Source organism: Ursus arctos, unplaced genomic scaffold (genome assembly GCF_023065955.2).
Source record: "Ursus arctos isolate Adak ecotype North America unplaced genomic scaffold, UrsArc2.0 scaffold_36, whole genome shotgun sequence".
Classification (NCBI taxonomy): Eukaryota; Metazoa; Chordata; class Mammalia; order Carnivora; family Ursidae; genus Ursus; species Ursus arctos.
Genome location: NW_026623050.1, coordinates 6,545,849 through 6,566,887, shown reverse-complemented (window position 1 = coordinate 6,566,887; position 21,039 = coordinate 6,545,849). Strand labels below are relative to the sequence as shown.

The 21,039-nt window shown below is 57.8% G+C and overlaps 1 protein-coding gene across 3 annotated transcripts; it reads left to right on the top strand.

The window, feature by feature from the left end:
- Positions 1–694: 694 nt before the first annotated feature.
- Positions 695–20,102, top strand: PLCB2 (phospholipase C beta 2). 3 transcript variants are annotated; one of them, XM_048219020.2, is made up of 32 exons: positions 695–1,051; positions 4,552–4,629; positions 5,261–5,329; positions 5,945–6,085; positions 6,227–6,306; positions 6,398–6,451; positions 6,558–6,633; positions 8,655–8,755; positions 8,910–9,076; positions 9,171–9,317; positions 9,512–9,669; positions 9,926–10,008; positions 10,273–10,357; positions 10,918–11,056; positions 11,177–11,304; positions 11,431–11,527; positions 12,538–12,622; positions 12,762–12,886; positions 13,410–13,564; positions 14,093–14,257; positions 14,844–14,943; positions 15,473–15,577; positions 15,716–15,810; positions 15,935–16,010; positions 16,254–16,298; positions 16,416–16,638; positions 16,734–16,908; positions 17,038–17,114; positions 17,205–17,300; positions 17,802–17,859; positions 18,590–18,676; positions 19,030–20,101. In XM_048219020.2, the coding sequence occupies exons 1-32, from the start codon at positions 968–970 to the stop codon at positions 19,231–19,233; spliced, it is 3,558 nt and encodes a 1,185-aa protein (XP_048074977.1). In that variant the 5' UTR covers positions 695–967; the 3' UTR covers positions 19,234–20,101. The 3 variants fall into 3 exon arrangements, 2 of the variants coding, with proteins under 2 accessions (XP_048074977.1, XP_048074975.1); XM_048219018.2 differs by having other exon boundaries at positions 880–1,051; positions 16,257–16,298; positions 19,030–20,102; XR_007190001.2 differs by lacking the exons at positions 9,926–10,008; positions 10,273–10,357; positions 10,918–11,056; ... (16 more) ...; positions 18,590–18,676; positions 19,030–20,101 and having other exon boundaries at positions 880–1,051; positions 8,910–9,024; positions 9,512–9,598.
- Positions 20,103–21,039: the final 937 nt, after the last annotated feature.

The following is a 21,039-nucleotide window of genomic DNA, read 5'->3' as shown; positions in this document are numbered from 1 at the left end:
AAGGAACCCGGCGCCGAGGCCTCTCTAAGCAGCCTCCTCTTCCCAGTGTTCTCACCCTGGGCCCTGGGCACAGAGCAGAGGAGAGAGCCTGGCAAGAGAGCGCAGTGGAGGCTGGTGGCCAAGGGTTGCTGTGTGTGGAGTCTGGTCTGCGGAGGTTCCAGGCCTCCATGAGGCCCAGAGGGCCAAGAGTTCTGTGTGGCAGTGGCTGAGAGGTGTGATTGCCTCACTTGTACCTCATTTTCATGGGAGGAAGCATTGAGAAACAGGAGCTGGGTGTTCAGCAAACTTTGCTTATTCAAAACACCCAATCCCAGCTGGGCCCTACCCCACCTTCAACTCCCACGTCCAGGGTGGTCCCAGCCTCCTCAGCCTCTGGAAGAGACCCCTATGCTTTAGAGCCCACCCCTGCGGAGGTCCCTTCCCCTGGGGAGCTCCTGACACCCTCCTCTCAGGCCCAGCCAGGGCAACAGTATCCCCACGTGGTCCCCATATTGTTCCTTCTCCAGCCCCTCAGCTTCATCTGCCCAGAGACCACCCCTGGGACTGAGCCCACCCCCTCGCCCCAGCCCTGGCTCCAAGGAGACCGGCCTCAGGGCCCGCCCCTCAGTCCCGAAGAGCACCAAGAAGGAAGCCCGAGCAGGAAGTGCTGAGGCATGGGGTGAGGGGGGGGGCTTTGCCGAGGGGAGCCTAACCTTCCTGGGCAGGAGCAGTGACCACAGGCCTCCCCCCCACTGAAGGCAGGTGGGAGGAGGCTGATTTAAAAGGCAGATGGGCCTCTGGCCAAAGCATTCGGCTCTGCCGCCAGCCACTGCCACCCGTGGGTCCCAGGAGTATCCAGACTTCCGGACCCTCTCAGGGCGGGTGCCATGTGAGCCCAGCTTGGCTCACCTCCAGCCGGCCTTCCTTCCTTCCCTCCTCCTGCCCGCGTGTGCCTGTCCAGCCTCTCCAGAGAGGGACGCTTAGCACCATGTCTCTGCTCAGCCCGGTCCTGCTGCCCCCCAAGGTGAAGGCTTATCTGAGCCAAGGGGAGCGCTTCATCAAATGGGACGATGTGAGTGGGGCACTGGGGTGGTGGTGGGGGGGCTGCTGTCAGGGGCTTTGCTGGGGGGCTGGGTTGGTTTACGTCTGCTGGGACCAGGTGCATGTGTGGCTTGGCCGGGCAGCGGCTACCACAGCCTGGATAAACAAACCTGGGGGTGAGGGTGTGTGCCCCTGAGCGTGCATCCCCGACTGACTGCCGGGGCTAGGGCTCGGGGTCCGGACGTGACAGGAGCCTGGGCTGCCCGGGTGCTCACAGGAGGGCCTTTCTTTGGGTTTGGGTCTGTCCTCCCCCAAGCCCCCAAGACAAGCAGGGGGGATCCTAATCTCAGCATGAGTGGGAGGAGAGAGCCCCAAAGCTGTGGCAGGGCCAGAAGCAGAGGTGAGCCCGGCCCCTACTCCCAGCACGGATGCCCCGCTCCTGCTCTTCCCATCTGGCCCTGGCCTGGCCCAGGGAGGCCCCTTTCTACCCTGAGCTGCGGTGGGGAAGCCATAAAAGGCTGGGGCACCCTAAGGGAGAGCCCGAGGCTTCTGCTCCCAGGGGCCTAGGAAGGAACTGCTCGACTTCTGCTTCTGCTGGCTGCTTTCTGCCGAGCTCCCCGCCGCCACCCGCCTGTCTGCAAGGAAAGGGGGAAGCCACTGCTTTGCCCTGTCCCTCTGTCTCTGCTGTCTGTTCCTTCTCAGACTGGGGCCTGCTTCCCAGACTCTGGTCCTGCCGGCCCCTGAAAATGTTGTGTCGTGACAAGCCAGGGATTCTCTTGGGCAGACCAGAGAACAATCTGGGGTTCTTCATGAAGCTGCTACTCAGGCCCATTAACGGAATCACAGTGGGCTGGTGCCAGGAAGGAAACTGGAAGGCTCTGGGGGGCAAGGAGGCCCTTAGGGCTGGCTCATCCTCCTTACAGGTGGGATGAGGGGAGTCTGGGTCTGTGAGTTGAGGAAGCCTGGGGCTCTTGGCCATTCAGGACTGCACTAGGCTGAGTAATCTGGTTGCCATGACTATGGGTAGGAGGCCCCTGGTTAGACGCTTTCTGCTTCCCTACGAGTGGTGTGGGCGATGTGGCATGGTGGTGACAGGTCCCAGGAGACTGTGGAATGAGGGAAGTGGCTCAGAATGAAAAACGAAGTGGCCTCTTTCAGTTCCTCTGGGAAGTGTGTGTAACCTGACTGGGCAGAGGGTCATTAGGGGTGAGGACAGGCTCTATGGGCTTCTCTGCAGGCCAGTACCACTCCCCTCCCTGAGGCCTGGCCCCAGGATCCCGACCTCCAGGAGCAAGAATCTCCTAAGCCTAGTCACAGGCCCGTGCACCTGTGAGACAGGTTCCGCTCAGAATGCCTTTAGCCCAGATGGCAGATGACTTGAGTATGTCATGTCATGTTGAATAAGCACAATGAAAAGATGTAACCAGCTCCCAACTTGATTTTGCCTCCCATGATCCCTTCACAATGTGTTTGGTGGGAGACGCTCTTCTCCTGCCCATGGAAGGACACAGCCAGTCACAAGACATTCCATTTGCTTTTGGGCAATAGACAATCCTATGGTCACTGTTCCTCATAAAACCCAGTCTTATTTCAGAAACGAGTTATAATTCAAAACTCAAATCTTAATTTGGATGACATCTTCCCCCCTCCTTCTTCTAGAAGTGGTTTTAGGTAGGCCGTTGGTGCTCTGAAAAGGTCTGTGGCAGGATTCCCTGATCTTCCCCCAAGCCCTCCCCACCATGGGGTGCTGGGAAGCAGGTGGGAGAGGGGTACCGACGTTCTTAATTGAACAGGTGCTATCATCAATGGGCTCATGCTTTCTGAGCCTGGCAGAATGTTAGGGTTATTCTTTCTCTGGTAGACATTTCTGAGGCTTCTCCTCAAAGTGAGGAGACCCTTGCCCACTGAGCTGGTCGTCCCTTACTTAAGGGTCCTTCCGCCATCTCTATTTTGGGGGGGTCACTCACAATTACTTCTTCAGCCCCTTGGAATCCAGTTACCACCTTCAGTTTCCTGTAGCTTTGGACTCTGCCCCTCTTTCCCATGGGCCCACTCGACCACAGCACATACTCTGCGTTCACTGCCCCAACAGACTCTGGGATTTGGGCTCATCTAGCACAACCAGGGTCTTAATGCCTCCAATACTCGGTTTCTTGGGCAGGAGTCGGACCCCAGTCTACTTAGCCCCACAACTGCAGGGGTGACCAAAGCTCTCTAAGTATAGTTGAAACCCCTCACTAGGCTTAAAGGGAGGGGTCGGGGGCGCCTGGGTGACTCAGTCCGTTAAGCAGCCAACCCTTGATTTCGGCTCAGGTCATGATCTCAGGGTCATGAGATCAAGCCCTGCATAGGGCTCCGTGCTCTGGGGAGTCTGCTTCTCTCCCTCTCCCTCTGCTTCTCCCCCTGCTTGTGCTCATGCACACACACTCATGCTTTCTCTCGCAAATAAATAAATCTTACCAAAAAATTAAGTGAGGGGTCAGGCACCATCACCGACCCTGCCTTGTGGAGGAAAGGGAGTGGAGCTCACAACACAGCTTTCTCCAAAATCAGCCTCCTCGCCAAGTGTTCTTTACCCCAGACTCTAACCATCCCTGACCGGAGAACCTTTTTTTTTTTTTTTTGACCATTTTATTTGTAAATTCTGCACTTGCTCTGGTTTGGTCCTTGGCTTCTTCAGCAAACATGGGGCACTGAGCTCACGGTCTAGCACCGAAGCTGATGGTCTACCTCATGCTACAGCACAGGCTGGTTTCCCTGGCGTCCACAAGCCCTTGGGGATTTTCCGGATGGGTTTCTAGCTGTGCAAACCACATAACACTGTTATAGCATGTTTCAGGGAAGACTTTTCAGAAGAGGGGAGACTTGGGGTGCTCTTTGAAGGTATTTCAGGCAGGGGAGAGTTGGGTTCTTAGGCTTGGAGGTGGGAATGCGCTTGGTGTCTATGGGACACCATAGACGTGGATTGGATGGTTTGGCTGGGGATGGGTTGGCCGGGGAGTGGGTTGTGGAGGGGAGGATGGGGCATGCGGGAAGCCAGGTAGCAGGTGGATTGTACAGGGCCTCGGATGGAGGCGCAGGAGTTGCGCTCTTAGCTCTTACTGTGTTGGGTTCTCCTGGGTCATGGCACTGAGTCTTGTGAAGAGACATTCTACCCCTTTGGCTAAGCTGTGGCCCTTAAAAACAGGGCGAGGTGGGGGGCCAAGATCCTGTTTGGGGTCCAGAGGGAGAATCTCTATTTGGGGTTTAGAGGGGAAACTTCTCTTTCAGAAATGCTATCTCTGATTCTCTGCCCCTCTCCATCCCTGATTCAGAGGTTTTAAGGCTTGTACCTAGCCCATAGATCTGGAGAACAAAGAATAAGCCTGCAGATTCCCTGGACAGCCAACTGCTAGGGAGATGGTGAGCTCTGAAACCCCTGGCCTGGGCCAGGGAAGCTTGGCCTGAAGTCTCAGAGCAGAGAGCTGACCCCTTCTGTCTTTTCCTGCTTATTTGTCTTTTTTTTTTTCTTTTGACCACGTCTGTCTATAGGAAACCACAATAGCCTCCCCGGTTATCCTCCGTGTGGATCCCAAGGGCTACTACTTATATTGGACATATCAGAGTAAGGTGAGGCAGCCCTACCTGAGCTCCTGCTGATCCACTGAGTCCAAGCAGCCTTTTCATAGTGCAGGGGTGGAGGTGTGAATGCCCAGGGAGTACAGAATGACCTGGAAGGGTGGCTCCGTGGCAGCCTCTGCTCCTGTGGGCAGGGGCTACTTGCTCTGGGAGGGAGGATTAAGTCACTCCAACCATGGCTGCCTCGGGCCAGGATGCTCCGGCCTTAGCATCCCTTGGGGAGAGGGAAAGGGAAAAGGCTGCTTCTTGACCTGTGGTTCTGGGAAACTCGAGGGCTCAGAGAGATCAAGGGTCTCAGCACCTGGATGAAGGGAAGGGAGAGGGAACTTGCGGAGAGTCCAGGAGAGTATGGGCAAGGCTGCAGGCCAGAGCTCCTGAGTCACTTGAGCGGCCAGGGAAGGAACGGACAGAGGAAGGGAGGAGGCTCACCATGACTAGGGAGAACCTGATTGGTGGGAAGGGAAGGCTGGGGTCCAGACCACCCCAGATACTCTTGGCATCTATGGAAGGCAGTTGGCCAAGACGTGTAGGGGTGTTGGAAGCTCCCTCCTCTCTGTTCTTCATTCTTCACGGACCTTTTTGTCCACATCCCTTTTTCCGCTCCTGCCGGGGCCCCCTCTAGGAGATGGAGTTTCTGGATATCACCAGCATCAGGGATACCCGCTTTGGGAAGTTTGCCAAGATACCCAAGGTTGGTGGGCCCCATGGCAGCCCAGGGTCAGCATGGCCATATGCCCCATGGGGCGAGGGCAGAGGTATCTGTGGGAATGGGAAACCTGATGTCTGGAGCGAGGGGAAGAGTTGGCAGGCTGGGCAGCAGGGCCTTCTCCCTGAGTTGAGGAAGGGCTGTGGCTGCTCCTGAGCTTGCAGAGCTTTAGTACCAGGGAGCCGTGAACAGAGATGCTGTGTGACCAGGTCCTGCTCCCAGAGCACTCCAGACCGTCTGGGAGTATTGCTTATGCCCACTGCCCTCCCCATCTCGTTTGCCTATATTTGTCTAATGCCGGTAGGAAAATTGGAGGAAGGAATTGGTGGGAACCAGGATTCCATGAGACTGGGAGCTAAGAATCCATCTTCAAACGAAAAATGGCAAACAAAATCCACAGCACTCCCAGGCCGCACTGCTGGGTTCACCTCTTCCTGTGGGCTCTGCACCCCCACTCCAGCCCCTGCGGCTCCTCCCATGGGAACGGGATTCCCCCCTAGCGGCCCCAGTTCTAGAGCGGTGGGGAGGGACAGGGAGAGCCACCATGGGCGGGGCTGGGGGGCGCACTTCTGATCCTAACCTTGTCACTGCTGGCCGCAGAGCCAGAAGCTCCGGGATGTCTTCAACATGGACTTCCCTGACAACAACTTCCTGCTTAAGACGCTCACTGTGGTGTCCGGCCCTGACATGGTGGACCTCACCTTCCACAACTTCGTCTCCTACAAGGAGAATGTGGGCCAGGTGTGCCAGGGGAGGCGGGTGGGCCTGGGGCTGGGCACCGGGGGGTAACCTGGGCTTCCTGTGGGACAGGTCTGGGCTGCAGGGGGTGGGGGCACCTGCGTGTGGCCAAGGGTCTGACTGCAGTGCTCTGGGGTCCCACAGAACTGGGCCGAAGATGTGCTGGCTCTGGTCAAGCACCCGCTGACAGCCAATGCCTCCCGCAGCACCTTCTTGGACAAAATGTAAGTGCCTGCCTGCCCGGCCTTAGCGTGCGGGGCCAAGCGCACCAGCCATGAGGCCTTGATAAGCCGATTTCTGCCCTTCCCCCGCCAGCCTGGTCAAGCTCAAGATGCAGCTCAACCCCGAAGGGAAGATTCCTGTGAAAAAGTGAGTTTCCTCGACTTTCTCCCCACACTTCCCCCCAGCTCCTCACAGCCTTCCCTCTCCAGGTCTGACCCCTCTCTTTGCCTGGTGCCTTTCTTTGCTCCTTTAGTTTTTTCCAGATGTTTCCTGCTGACCGCAAGCGGGTGGAAGCTGCCCTCAGCGCCTGCCACCTCCCAAAAGGCAAGGTGAGTGGTTCTCCCGGCCCAGCCCACCCCTCACCTGGGCTGGCTCTGACAAGAGGCCACGGTGGCCAGGCCTGGTTGGGGTGGCGGGGGCAGGAAAGATAGCACAGCCCAGCCAATAGCCCGAAAAGCCAGTTAACCCGAGAGCACTGGTTTCTGATACTAGGCACAGAGACAGATCCAGGGGAGTAGGGATGAGGTGCCTGGGTCCAGAGGAGCTTGGTCTATATTGCCTGCTCCTGGGTGACTGTTGGGGGCAATGGTTGGTAGACTGTGTTTAGGGCAAGCAGCTGGGGTGGGTACATTCCCGTTCTAGCCTTGGAACGAAAGTTGAGAGTGAATGTTCTCGCCTAGAGAGATAAGGTCAGCAGGGATGGAGGCAACCTGCTGGGGTCTGCAATGTGGGGAAGGAGTTAGTTCTGCAGAGTGTGGGGGAGGGGAACAGACCAAGAGTCAAAGTTGCCAAAACATAGCCTTTAGCTCAACACAGAAAAACATTTTTCCCCCCTTCTGACTAAGTAATTTTTAATTACAGGATGTAGGCAGGGTCACCCCATAAGGGGCCTTATATGGATTACAGAAAGGAGCCCTCTGGGCAGATACAGCCCTGAGCCTAGGGTTTGTGCCTGGCCTAAGCCTGATGTTGGCCTTCCAGTAGGATCCTGGAAGATGTTTAATGGGTTTTTTTTCTGGGATGCAATGCAAAGGCACAGGATCCCCAGAGACCACTATTCTCCTTGCAGTTCTATTTCTATAAAGTTGCCGAACCTGGACATCACACACTGTGTGACCTTCGATGTCAGGCTTTAATCCTTTAGCTTATGAGTTTCAAGGTTCTTCCATGTTGTAGCCCGGATTGGCACGTCATGCCTTTTCACTGCTGAGTGATATCCCAGTGTTTGGAGGGACCGCCTTTTGCTTCTGCGTCATCAGCTGATGACCTTTGGGTTGTGGCCACTTTTCAGCCATTTTGAATAAAGCCTCTATGAACCTTCGTGTGCATGACTTTGTCTGGACGTGTGTTTTCACTCTCTATACCTAGAGGTAGAATAGTTGGGTCACGTGGCAACTCTATATTTAACATTCTGAGGAACTGCCAATCCGTTTTCCAAAGTGACTGACCACTGTACAATCATACTGGCAACGAACGTAGGTTCCCGTTTCCCGTTTCCTCAACGACACTTGTTATTGTCTGTCTTTTTAGAACTGGACTCATCCTGTGGGAGTGATGTGGTATCTCCTTATGGTTTTGGTTTGCATTTCCCAGATGACTAATGAGATGGAGCACCTTTTCATGTGTTTATCGGTCATTTGCATATCTTCTTTGAAGAAATGTCTATTCAAATCTATTGCCTGTCTTTCCATTGGGGTTTTTTTTTTTGTCTCTTTACCGTTGAGTTGTCCCTTCCTGGATATTTGATTTGCAAATATTCTCCCCTCTTCTGTGGACTGTCTTTTCCCTTTCTTGGTGCTGTCCTTCGAAGCACACAGGTTTTTCATTTGGATGAAGTCCAGTTTGTCTTTTGTTGTTGTTGTTCCTTGTGCTTCCTGGCGTCTCTAGCTGTTACTGTTGAACTGTCTCATTTTCCCCTCAGTTCTGTCAGGTTTCGCTCATGCCTCTGGGGGCTCTGCTGTTAGGTGCGCTGTTTCTATTCGAGTCGCCTCTTTAGGAAAATTTGTCCTCTACTTTAAAAAAAAGAAAGAAGACAGCCCACTGGTCTGGCAGCAGCCCCACTTACTTCTAACCTTGTCTTCTTTGCCCTGTGGTCATTCCTAGTTCCAATCCTGCCCCAGCCAAGGGACCAGCCAGTGTCCAAGTTCAGGGGCAAGGCAAACCAGCTAAGCAGGCTCTCTGCTCCGCAACCAGCCCCCTTGAAAAGGGGGTGCTCAGGAGCCTGCCTGATGCCGCTCTGCCCGCCCCGAGCCCTCCGTCTGACAGGCTCCCTTGCACAGGCCTGGGCCTCATTTGTGGTTTTTAGCAGAGAAAGGAGGTGCAGGAATGACGCAGGTGACTATCCCCCCAGAATGATGCCATCAATCCTGAGGACTTCCCAGAATCCGTCTACAAGAGTTTCCTCATGAGCCTCTGTCCTCGGCCAGAAATAGACGAGATCTTCACTTCCTAGTGAGCTTCCTTGGCTGGGCTGGGCACGGGGAAGGGCTGGTGGCTAACATCCCACTTGCCATGCTGGGAACTAGGTGGCTTCTCTGGAGAAGGCGGTTGTCCGTGCTCCCCAACCCCGGGGGCGCCACAGACCTGTGCCCTCTCTGGCCTGCAGCCATGCCAAGGCCAAACCCTACATGACCAAGGAGCACTTGACCAAGTTCATCAACCAGAAACAGAGGGACCCCCGTCTCAACTCTTTGCTGTTTCCGCCGGCGCGGCCTGACCAGGTGCGGGGCCTCATCGACAAGTATGAGCCCAGTGGCATCAACGTGCAGAGGGGTGAGGACTCAGGGAGCCCCTCCCCTCCGTGGGCCTGACCCGCTCTGCCAAGGGGCTGCAGCCCTGACAGCTCTGCCCTGCCCACCTCCCCCAGGCCAGCTCTCCCCGGAGGGCATGGTGTGGTTCCTCTGTGGGCCCGAGAACAGCGTGCTGGCCCAGGACAAGCTGCTTCTCCACCATGACATGACTCAGCCACTCAACCATTACTTCATCAACTCCTCACACAACACCTACCTGACAGGTGACCACGGTGACCTCACTGGGATGTCTCCTCTTACGGTGGTGGTGGTGGGGGGGGGGCTCCTGTTCCCTGAATCCATCTTTCTGCGGGGCTGGTCCACGGGCTGCAAAAGGACAGACTGTGTGGGAGCGGGCTGGGGTGAGCGGGACCAGCCTCGAGCGAGCCCCTGCCTCTCCCCTCCGCTCTGGCTTCAGCCGGCCAGTTCTCTGGCCTTTCCTCGGCCGAGATGTACCGCCAGGTGCTGCTCGCTGGCTGCCGCTGTGTGGAGCTGGACTGCTGGAAGGGCAAGCCCCCTGACGAGGAGCCCATTATCACCCACGGCTTCACCATGACCACGGACATCTACTTCAAGGTAAGACTCCATGTGTGGAAGCTGGTGGCAGTGGCACTAGGGAAGGGCCCTGGGGGTGGGGATCAGGGGAGTGGGTGAAACAGAAGGGAGGGATGGCTGGCAGGCCTCAGACCAGTGAGGGGACTAGAGGGGACCAGAGGAGACAGGGCCAACAGTGGCCATCCAGTTCTATGTGTATTGAAACTGGGGAGTGGGGAAGCGTGCCGTTGGGGCTGGACCACTGACCTCCTCTCCACCCGGTCCCCTTCTTCTCCAGGAAGCAATTGAAGCCATCGCAGAAAGTGCCTTTAAGACCTCCCCCTATCCTGTCATCCTGTCATTTGAAAACCATGTGGACTCGTGCGTATCAGACCTGTCGAACATTCTCTCCCCTGTCCCCATCTCCTGCCTGCAGCTGCCCTCCCCCAACGCTCCCGCCCCCTAGTCATGCCCCCCAGCTCTCTCCCGGGTCTCCACACAAGCTCCTTGGGACCCCAGGCTCTCCTGCCTATGTCCCTGCCTCCCTGAACCCCTGTAGCCCTGATGACCCGGGTCAGGGGCCCAGAAGGATGGACAAAAGGGGGGTGGAGCTGCTGAACCCTACCCCACTGCCGTTCCCTGCAGACCCCGCCAACAGGCCAAGATGGCTGAGTACTGCCGGATGATGTTTGGGGATATGCTGCTCACAGAGCCCCTGGAAAAGTTCCCGGTGAGTGGACTTCGCTGTGGGGCATCTGGGCCTGAGGCAGTGTGGGAGCCAGGTTAAGGAGGCAGATGTCCCCAGAGGATGTTGGGATTTATCTGGGAGGCTTGTGGGGCCAGGATCCTATCATTTATCATGTGTCAGGCACTGGGCTGGGCTTTGGGGGGGTATGTTAGTGACAAAGACTCAGTCCCAGCCCTCAGGTGCTTACCTTTAGTGGGGAGACAGATAAGTAATGAGGCCATCGCAACCAGTGGCTGCTATGGGAGTACTTGGGCATCAGGAAAGGCTTCCTGGAGGAAAGGATGGCAAGCTGGCATCCAAGGGGAAACCGGATTTATCTCGATGAGAGTGGGGAAAGGGTATTCTAGGCAGGTGAAGGAAAAGAGTTGTCTGAGGAACTGGATAAGTTGGGTTGGGCAGGAGTGCAGCACACGGTGGGGGAAATGGTGGGAGGCGAGGCTGGAGAAGCAGGCAGGGCAGATGGACCACAGCTTGGTATGAAGGCGCCGAGGCTGCCCCCTGACGGTGTGGAGATGGTGCTGACTGTCTCCCCTCTCCCACAGTTGAGCCCAGGCACCCCCCTGCCCAGCCCTGAGGATCTCCGAGGCAAGATCCTCATCAAGAATAAAAAGAACCAGTTTTCTGGCCCAGCGGCCCCCAGCACGGAGCCTGGAGAGGAGGCCTCTGTGGGGGACGACACAGGTGAGTAGCCTGGGTGGGGAGGGGTGGGGCGGGGGAGCATCTAGAGTGGGGAGAAGCGCTGGGCCTGGAGGGGATGTGTAGGGACTGTGGTCCCAGTGCTGATGGCTGTGCGTGTGGCAGTGTGGGCTGGCGAGGAAGGGGCAGAGCCGGAGGAGGAAGAGGAGGAAGAGGAGGAAGAGGAGGAGGAGGAGGAGGAAGAGTCGGGAAACCTGGATGAGGAGGAGATCAAGAAGATGCAGTCGGATGAGGTGTGTAGGGGGCAGCCCCGGGCCCTTCTGCGCTCCCCACAGCAGAGCCCTCCAGGTGCGGGCATGGGGCCACCTCCCTGCCCTCGGTGCTGCCTTTCCCTTCTCCACCTCCCCTCTCCTCCCTAGGGCACAGCGGGCCTGGAGGTGACAGCTTATGAGGAGATGTCCAGCCTAGTGAATTACATCCAGCCCACCAAGTTCATCTCCTTTGAGTTCTCTGCCCGTAAGTAAGCACGCGGTGGGCAGAAGACGGTAAGCTGGAGGTTAGGCTGGATTTAGAAGGCCCTTAAGAAGTAGGTCCTGACAGCAGAGCAGCTTGATGGGTGGGAAGAAGGGGACGGGGGATCCCCCCTTCCTTGGACGCGGGGGCCCTATTTATAGACAGAGCCAGCAGAGGAGGCAGGCAAAGGGCTTCTTGAAGTGGCAGTGGCTCCCAGTTTCCCGGTGCCGTACTGAGGAACTTGGCACCAACCAGAATGCTCTGGAGTGTGTCGGTGACAGGCAGGCCACTTATGACAGGTCATCTTGGCCCTGTTGGCCTGGGGCTCCCGCAGCCTCCTACAGGTTCTGTGGCTCCCGGGGCTGAACGGTGCCTTGGGCTGGCCCAAGCCCCGGAGCGCTGGCCCCACTGGGCATGAGAACTCCCGGGAAGGGCCACAGGCAGAGAAACTGGCCAGTGCACATCCGCCCCTCGCACCCTCCCCTCCCTGTGCACACCCACGCTACTCAGCTTCGCTCTTCTCAGCTGCCCATGCCCCCAACGTGAACACCTCTTTCTGCATACACTGGTGCCCTGCATGCCTCTACAACGCTGACCCCTCAGCCCTGGACCCGCAGTCCACAGCCCCACCTGTGCCCACCCGCAACAGGTCTGCCCCCTGGTGTACACCCCCCCTCCCCACCCCTCCCCTTCAGCCAGAGCTTGGACACTCACTCTCTGAATGTCATGGCATGCTCCTGACCTCCTGGATCCCCCTTCTCTGTGCCATCCAGGGCACGCGTCCCTCACTCTCCAGGACTGTGCCACACACCCCACCTCCGTGCATGTCTCCCGCGCATACACTTTACCCCCAGCGCCATTACCCACACAGATCTGCACATCAGCTTGGCCCCTTCAACCCTTGGGCCTCCGTGGAAATGCTAGGTTGCAGGGATCTCTGTGCTGGAGGGAGCTACCCCAGAGAGAGGGGGGCCAGCCTGACATGGCCCCCCTGCCCTTTCTCTCCCACACAGAGAAGAACCGAAGTTATGTCATCTCGTCTTTCACAGAGCTCAAGGCCTATGACCTGCTCTCCAAGGCCTCGGTGCAGTTTGTGGAGTATCCTTGAAGACTCCATAGCCAGGGTCCCTGGTTGGGGTGGCGGGATGGGGAAGGCCTGGGGACAGGGCGCACAGAGGGAGCTGTTGGGTCCTTCTGGTGTGGGTGGCCTCGGGCCAGCTCCTAAACTCTGGGGCAGCTACAACAAGCGCCAGATGAGCCGCATTTACCCTAAGGGCACCCGCATGGACTCCTCCAACTACATGCCCCAGATGTTCTGGAACGCCGGTTGCCAGATGGTTGCCCTCAACTTCCAGACGATGGGTGAGGGTACTTCTAGGCCCCTAAGAACCTTCCCCTGCCCCCTGCCTCTCCCACCTTCACTGCATTCCTGGGGGGCGTCTTTAGAACAGACTGGGGGTCCTGATGTTTGTTTAGACTCTGGGAGCACGTGCAACCATGTGAGTGGTTAGGGATTTAAGTACGTTGGCTCGTGCCTATATGACGGCACGTGTATGAGTTCGCATGTGAAGACGCCAGTGTGCTGGCCTGGCTTCTGGCTGCTCTGCCTGAATGAGCCCAGAGGAACACCAGCTTCATCGGCCTCAACTCCCACTGTGAGCCACGGCCTGGCTGTGCCTTTGCCCCCGCTGACTCCAGGTCGTGGAGTCTTCCTGAGAGATGAGACACCCTAAGGAAGCAGGCTGGGTCATGAGAGACCCTCATGCTCCCAGTCCACCCAAGCTCCCCATTCCACAAGACAACAGAGGCTGAGGGATGTAGGAAACAGAGACTGGGTGCAGACCCGGGGCTGGGCCTTCCTCACTGAGTGCCCTTGTCCCCCCAGACCTGCCCATGCAGCAGAACATGGCGCTGTTTGAGTTCAACGGGCAGAGTGGCTACCTGCTCAAGCATGAGTTCATGCGGCGGCCAGACAAGCAGTTCAACCCCTTCTCCGTGGACCGCATCGACGTGGTGGTAGCCACCACCCTTTCCATCACGGCAAGGCCCTGAGGCTCACAAGTGGCTGGGAGGGCTGGGGTCTTGAGGAGAGCGATACAGGAGCTCTACTCCTCCACTCCCAACCCCCTCCCCTGATATCCTGAAAACTTCAGCCCAAGCCAGTTCGTGCAGTAGCAAGTTGCCTTGGAAACTGCCTCCCCCTCAGCACTGGAGGCTGCCTCTTGGTCCCCATGGAAACCAAGGGGAAGGGCTGAGGCTGGGGTGGGGGAGGGGAGAAGAGTAGGCAGAGTGGGGCCGCAGGAGCCCCAGGCCCTAGGGGAGGGTGCTGTTTTCCTTCCTTGCCTGCGGAGGGGGGTGGGGAGGCCCACACCGCTTCCCTGCCTGCCGGAAGCACCTGGTTGCCAAGAGCTTAGCTGTAACCCTTGAGCCACATGGCCCCAGCTGGAAGGCGCTCTTCACAGCAGCCCAGAACAGAAGCTTCAGCTATGGAGCTAGAGGCCCCCAGGTGCGAGGCCAGAGCTCAGGTGGGAGGGCTGAGGCTGGCCTCCCATGGGTCCCCACCCGCAGGTGATCTCTGGGCAGTTCCTGTCGGATCGCAGTGTGCGCACGTATGTGGAAGTGGAACTGTTTGGCCTTCCTGGGGACCCCAAGAGGCGCTATCGCACCAAGCTGTCACCCAGCGCCAACTCCATCAATCCTGTCTGGAAGGAGGAGCCTTTTGTCTTTGAGAAGGTGGGGAGCTAGGGCAGGGGTTGGGGTCTGTCCCTACTTCTTGGCCTCTACTCATAGAAAAGGGGAAATAAATGAAGGGACTTCCTTGCTCCGCCTCTTCTCCCTACTCCCCACCCTGTGCCCTCCTGATTTTTAAGAGTCCCAAGTCCACATTTACAGAAATTTACTTGGTGAACAAGTTTTACGTGTGCATCCGTGTGTGTGCACGCACATGTGTGTTCATGTTAGGACAGGAGGCAGAAATGTGAACTCCCAGTCCGGGGTACAGAGTCCCAGGGTACAGAGTCCCAGTCCTGGGGGGGAGGGGTCTTTTGCCCTGATTGGATACTCATTGGCAAGGCCGTCCAGGACTGTCTGCACCAAGCCCTGGGCTGTGTGGTCAGCCCTTCTCCCCTGTGTGGCTCAGCCATGGCATGAGCTAAGAGGGTGCCTACGTGCGTGGCCTAGAGTGTGCCCTCTGTCCTCACCAAGTCTGTTAACACCGGCCACGTTCTCACACTGAGGCTAAGACTTCTGAAGCCAGGGAGGTGGGTGGTTTGGCCACCCTCTCCCCGCCCCAGCTTGTCCTGTCCTGAACTCTCTCTAGATCTTGATGCCTGAGCTGGCCTCCCTCAGGGTGGCTGTAATGGAAGAAGGCAACAAATTTCTTGGGCACCGCATCATCCCCATTAACGCCCTGAATTCTGGTAAGGATGGAGTCCTTCTTTGCTGCTGCTAGCCCGGGCTGAGACAAAGGCCCACCTTAGGAGCCTGTCCAGAGGGTGCAGCAGCTTCAGGGAGGTGGCCCTGAGACCTGACCTAACCCTCTCCTGTTATCAGCCCTAAGGAGTGTGGCAAGAATAGGAAACTAATGGAGCTGGGGTCTCTGCTCACCTAACAGAACGTCTGTAATCTTCTGGAACTACTGGGGCCATTTCCCAAGTTGCTGATACATACCGGGTACTAAAATGAGTTAATGGGCTTTTAACACGTTCTCGCTTAATCCTAACAATAACCACATGAGGTAGATCCTATTCACCCCATTTCACAGCTAAGGAAAATCTCAAGAGATTTCAAGTAAACTGCCCAAGGTCACGCAAGCAGGAAGTTGTAGCACCAGACTCAGACTCTGTCCTCTCTGAGTCTACACACAGAGATCTTGAGTACCGGGCGGCTCCCGGGCAGTGCTGGGTGGCAATGGGCATGGCTTACTGCCCACCCTGTCATGCCCGACAGGCTACCACCACCTGTGCCTGCACAGCGAGAGCAACATGCCCCTTACCATGCCTGCACTTTTTGTCTTCCTGGAGATGAAGGACTATGTACCTGACACCTGGGCAGGTAGGTGGCCCCTTCCCCCCCACCTCCTCAAGCCAGCCTCCAGACTGGGGCAGGAAAGGGTATCCTGGGGTAGGTGAGGATGGGGAGGGCTTCCAGGTACATCTCCATACCAGGCCCATGATGCCCCTATGCACCCAGATCTCACCGTAGCTCTCGCCAATCCCATCAAGTTCTTCAGTGCCCAGGATAAGAAGTCTGTGAAGCTCAAGGAAGCCATGGGAGGTCTGCCCGAGGTCTGTGTTGCCGGGTCCAGGAGCTTTGCCCTCTCCGAGGGAAGATGAGGGAGGGTCAGGGTCCTAGGCTGAGAGACAGAGAGAGCTGTTGGAGCCTTGTTCGTAATCTGCTCTCCCTACGCAGAAACCCTTCCCACCTGGGAGTCCAGTTGTCGGCCCGGTCAACGGGACATTGGCCCCAACGAGCAACGGGTCTGCAGGTATGCACTGCAGGGTCCTCCCACAGCCTGGAAGGGCCTTGACCTCTCCAGCGGTACCCACAGGAACATCCCCCCCAAAACAGACTTTCACCTGGGATGGGACCCACTGTGTCGGAAGCCTTGGCGCTTGGAAAGTGCGCTAAAGGGGGCCCATACTGCCACACCCCCCCGGGGGGCGGGGAGGAGACTGCCAGAACCAGGGGCCCCCGGGGCACCTGTCAGCCCACCCTGTGGCTCTTGCAGCAGCTGGGGCCAGGGCCAAGCAGGAGGCCACGAAAGAAGCTGCGGGTAAGGCCTGCTGAGTCCGGGTGATCTTGGGAACGAACCCGGGGAGGGTCCGGGACTCCGGGGCGGGGCGGGGGGGGGGCTCCCTCGCGGCGGCGCACCTCACCCCGGGCCCCGCAGAGCCACGGACCGCCAGCCCGGAGGAGCTGCGGGAGCTGAAGGGCGTCGTGAAGCTGCAGCGGCGGCACGAGAAGGAGCTGCGGGACCTGGAGCGGCGCGGCGCGCGGCGCTGGGAGGAGCTGCTGCAGAGGGGCGCGGCGCAGCTGGCCGAGCTGGGGCCGCCGGGCGCGGGGGGCTGCGGGGGCCGCAGGCTCGGCCCGGGGAAGGGCTCTCGCAAGAAGAGGTAAGGACGGCGGCGGCGGCGGGCCCTGCCCTCCGTGGTGCCGGCGGGCGGGGGCGGCCGAGAGCTCAGGGCCTGTCTGCACGTGGCCTCCTCAGGACCCTGCCGGGCGAGGAGGCCCCCGGGGCCGCGCCGAGCGAAGTCCCCGAGGGCCCCGAGGGCGCGGACGCGCGTGCGCGCGAGCTGAAGGACCGCCTGGAGCTGGAGCTGCTGCAGCAGGGCGAGGAGCAGTACGAGTGCATCCTGAAGCGCAAGGAGCAGCACGTGGCGGAGGTGCCTGGGGGGTGGGGGTGGGGGATGGAGGCACCACCCGCCCACCCGCCCCCCTGCCCCTCCCCCGCCCCCGCCTCCGGCACAGCAAAGGGCCTCTCAAGCTAAGCCTGTCCCTGCACCACCCCGCAGCAAATCGCCAAGATGATGGAGCTGGCCAGAGAGAAGCAGGCTGCAGAGCTGAAGACCCTCAAGGAGACCTTGGAGACGTATGATTGCCTCCCACCCATGCCTGACTCTCACCTCCCGGGAGGGCTCAGGCCCCACAGAACATCTCCCTGATGCCTGTCTCTCTGCAGTGACACCAAAGAGATGAAGAAAAAGCTGGAGGCCAAGAGGCTGGAGCGGATTCAGGCCATGGTCAAAATCACCTCAGACAAGATGGCTCAGGAAAGGTGAGCCCTGGAAGGAGGCCCAGGACTCAAATTCCAGGGCCAGTCTGAGCAGGGACCAGTCTAGGTGGGAGGGTGCCTCCCTGCAAGTGGATCCTGACTCACTTCCCAGAGATGTGCCTGTTACCAGCTCTAGAAGCTCATCCCATTTCTGTCACCTCTGCTCAGAGTGTCCTCCTTGGGCCAAACACAGAAGCCATCACTCTGAGCAGAGAGGAGAATTTCAGGGAAAACTAATCATACAAATGGGGGGGGGGGCCAGCAGCTTCCCCCCTGCTTTCTGTGAAAGACAGTGCATTTTAGTGAGGAAGCCCTCTCCTCAGATGGGCCCTGGAGCTCCCAATGTCCCCTCACATCCTCCTTGGTTCCCTATAATTCCCCCTGCTGGCTGGTTCTGTGCCTATGGTGGAGTCCTCATTTCATCTACACTCTGAAGAGACTTGGTCTTACCCAACTCCTCCTAGGGGCCTCCTGGCCTCTCTGAAACTCTGATCACCCCAACAGGCTGAAGAGAGAGATTAACAACTCTCACATCCAGGAGGTGGTGCAAGTCATTAAGCAGGTGTGTAAGAGCTGCGTCCTTCACACACACACACACACACACACTCTCTCTCTCTCTCTCTCTCTCTCTCACTCACACTCTACATAGGAGGGTTGGGGTGGCCCCAGGACTTTACATTGTCTTTAGGAGGTGCACAGTCCAGAGTGGCCCAGGCACTGGGGATGGGAGGAGGCAATGAAGGAGAGGAGGAGCCCCCAGGCTACCCCAGGGTTTTGCCCTTTGTGTGGAGGTTAGGGTACCAGGCTAAAGGGATCTGTCTCTGGCCAGCTGCCCTGGATGGAAATGATAGGGGCTAGCTGGCCAGGGGAGGATGGAATTGGGGTGGGTGGCTATGAGGGAGTGAGTGGGGCTTCCTGAGGCTCCAAGAAGTCAGAAGAGGAAGGAATGCCCTGCTGAGAATGGACCTAAAGCTCCCCTGGGACTATTAACAACAATAACAAAGCTGGCCAAGCTGGGCCACCAGGCATGGGGGGGGGCTGCGGGTTCCTCTTACTGAATCCCGACCTTGTGGCAGGCTCTAAGCCAGGTGCTTTACATGAACTGTCTCATACACTCCTGCACAACCCAGCAAGACAGACAATTATCTTCATTGTACACATTTAAAACAACTGTTTGAAGGTTAACAAATTTATCCCGAGTCTTACAGCTGGTTAACTGGGATTGTAGCTGGATTCCAAGCCAGGCTGCCTGTCTGTGTTGTCCTGATTCCCTGCCTTTCGCTCCCACCCAGATGACAGAGAACCTGGAGAAGCACCAGGAGAAGCTAGAGGAGAAGCAGGCAGCCTGCCTGGAACAGATCCGGGAGATGGAAAAGCAGGTGACAGGGACTACCACCCTGGCAGCCAGCAGAGTTGGCCTGCCCCGGGGAGCCACCAGTCAGGAGCTGGGTGGGGGCAGAATGGGGACTCACCCCTCACTGGTGGGCCACAGGCCCTGGTTCTCACAGTGTCCTGGGGTCCTGTAAGATAGGCAGTTCTACAGCTCTCTTTGCTTGGCTGGCACCCCCTTCTCTGAGAGGCTCCCTGATGGTCTCCACTACCCCTCACCTCCCACCCCAGTCTCCTGGGAGATCTGAACAGACTGGGCATCTCCTTGTTTGACTGTCCAGGGGAGGGAGAGTGGGGAGTTGGCCCCTCCTGAGCCTGGCGGTGGTCTTTGCTGTCCCCACAGTTCCAGCAGGAGGCGCTGGCAGAATACGAGGCCAGGATGAAGGGCCTGGAGGCTGAGGTGAAGGAGTCAGTGAAGGCCTGCCTCAGGGACTGCTTACCCTCTGAGGCCAAGGACAAGCCTGAGAGGCCCTGTGAGGCCTTCAGGGAGCTGTGTGAGCAGGACCCACTCACAGTAAAGACGGGCGCCCAGGAGAGCCGCCTCTGATGCCCCCATCCCACTGGGACATTCTATAAGGACATTCACTCTTCTCTGGGATGTGGCTCATCCCCCCAGGAGGAAAGGCCCTAGCATTCTAAGGCTGTGGGAAGCTGGGGCTCTTTTGGACTCTGGAGCCCCCTCCTCAACAGCCAGGCTAGAGGAGGAGGCAGGAACCAGGTACCATCAGGGCAGGGGCCCATCTGAGGTTTGGAGGTCCTCTCCAATCTGACTTCCTACTCCTCATCCTTCTTCTCTGCCTCTGAATAAATGTCACATATTTGTTAAGGGCAAAAGGATACGGACTGGGAGGCAGGTAAAGGCACACTTTACCTTTCCAGCGTGCAACATAGTGGTGTCCCGCCCTGGACTCCATGTCCTTACCTGGAGGGTTAGGCCTAGCTGCCTGGAACTTCCACTCTAGCACCTTTGGGTCAAGCAGGACCAAACTCCAAACCCGCCTGCTGTGAGGCCCCTTCTCAGACCTGTGCTGAGTTGGCCTCCTTGTCAGTTCCCTGATATAGAGCCTGGCACTACCTCCACGCTCCCTGGGGACAGCTGCTTCGAGAATTCCAGGCTGAGGTCCCTTCCCTGGCCTCTTGCCTGTGGGGGATGGGAGGCTGACATGGAAAAGCTGCCTCAGCTGCCTGACTGCTGAGACAACTGGGCCTCTGGCTTGTAGGGAGGACTAAGGAAGGCCTTTGGGACACTCTCCTAGGCCGGGGGGGGGGGGTACTTCCTAGTACGTACCCCCACTCAGGCTGCCTGACAAGGTCAGCATCATTTCTCTCCTGACCTTATGAGATTTATTTATTTTTCTCCTTCTTACTCCTACTAAAGAGAACCCTGTCCCAAATTTCCTGCCTAAGCCTGGCCTTTGTTCTACAGTTAATAAATGGGGGGGGGGGGGCAGGGGATAGTATGCTGCTGAAATGAAATGGCCTGGGGGAAAACCCTTGGGAGCTTAACCCAAGGGTGAGGCCCCTTCCAGAGCCCAGTGGAACGGCCCCGCTTCTGGGCCTGAAGGGGATTCACTTCTCCTTCTGCGGGTCCTGATGCCACAACCACTGGAAAATGAGGTCATCCCTCTTCTCCACCCCCCAACTAGACATGGCCCTTCCTTGTCTCTACCTTCAGGGCTGCAGCAGAAGAGCCTGGTGCAAAGGTGCCCCCTTCCTCTCGGGGAGTTGTGAACCTCGAGGCCACTTGGGCCCCTTTAGGCAGACTTAGTGGTCAGCTTCTTAGGTAGTTATGGTTGCACCCAACACTTGCTCGAAAGGGGTTTGTGGGCAGCTGTTCACTGCACCTATGGCATGGTCCCAAATCCCAAATGGAAACAGGCACTGGCTTGGGAGAGGCCAGGTGGGGACTGATTCTGGGAAGAGGTTGTTTTCTCATCAGAGAGTTGTAACAAATGCCATTAGCTCTGAGCACCTGTGCCTTTGGAAAATAAACGGAACCACCACCACCACCTTCCGTCCCTCTGGGGGGCCTGACCTCTGGGATCCTAGCATTCCCTGGTTGCAAGTTGAGACTAGGGGTCCTGCCCATTCACAGCAGTAAGGCCTGTTGTTGACATGTCCTGCTTGCATACACACTGGATACAGCCAAGGGTGGGACACTTGTACCCCAGAGCAGTGCCCTGTCTTTAGCTCTCCTGCTGGGCACTCAACTGCTCCAGCTCCCTGCCAAGCCAGGGGTAGAGCCATGCAGGGGTGAGGAGCCAGGTTACAAGAAGGCACTGACCCAGGCACGCGGGCATAAGCCAGGGCCATTGCCAAAGAGAGCCCACTGGGGAGTCCCCAGCTTTTGCCA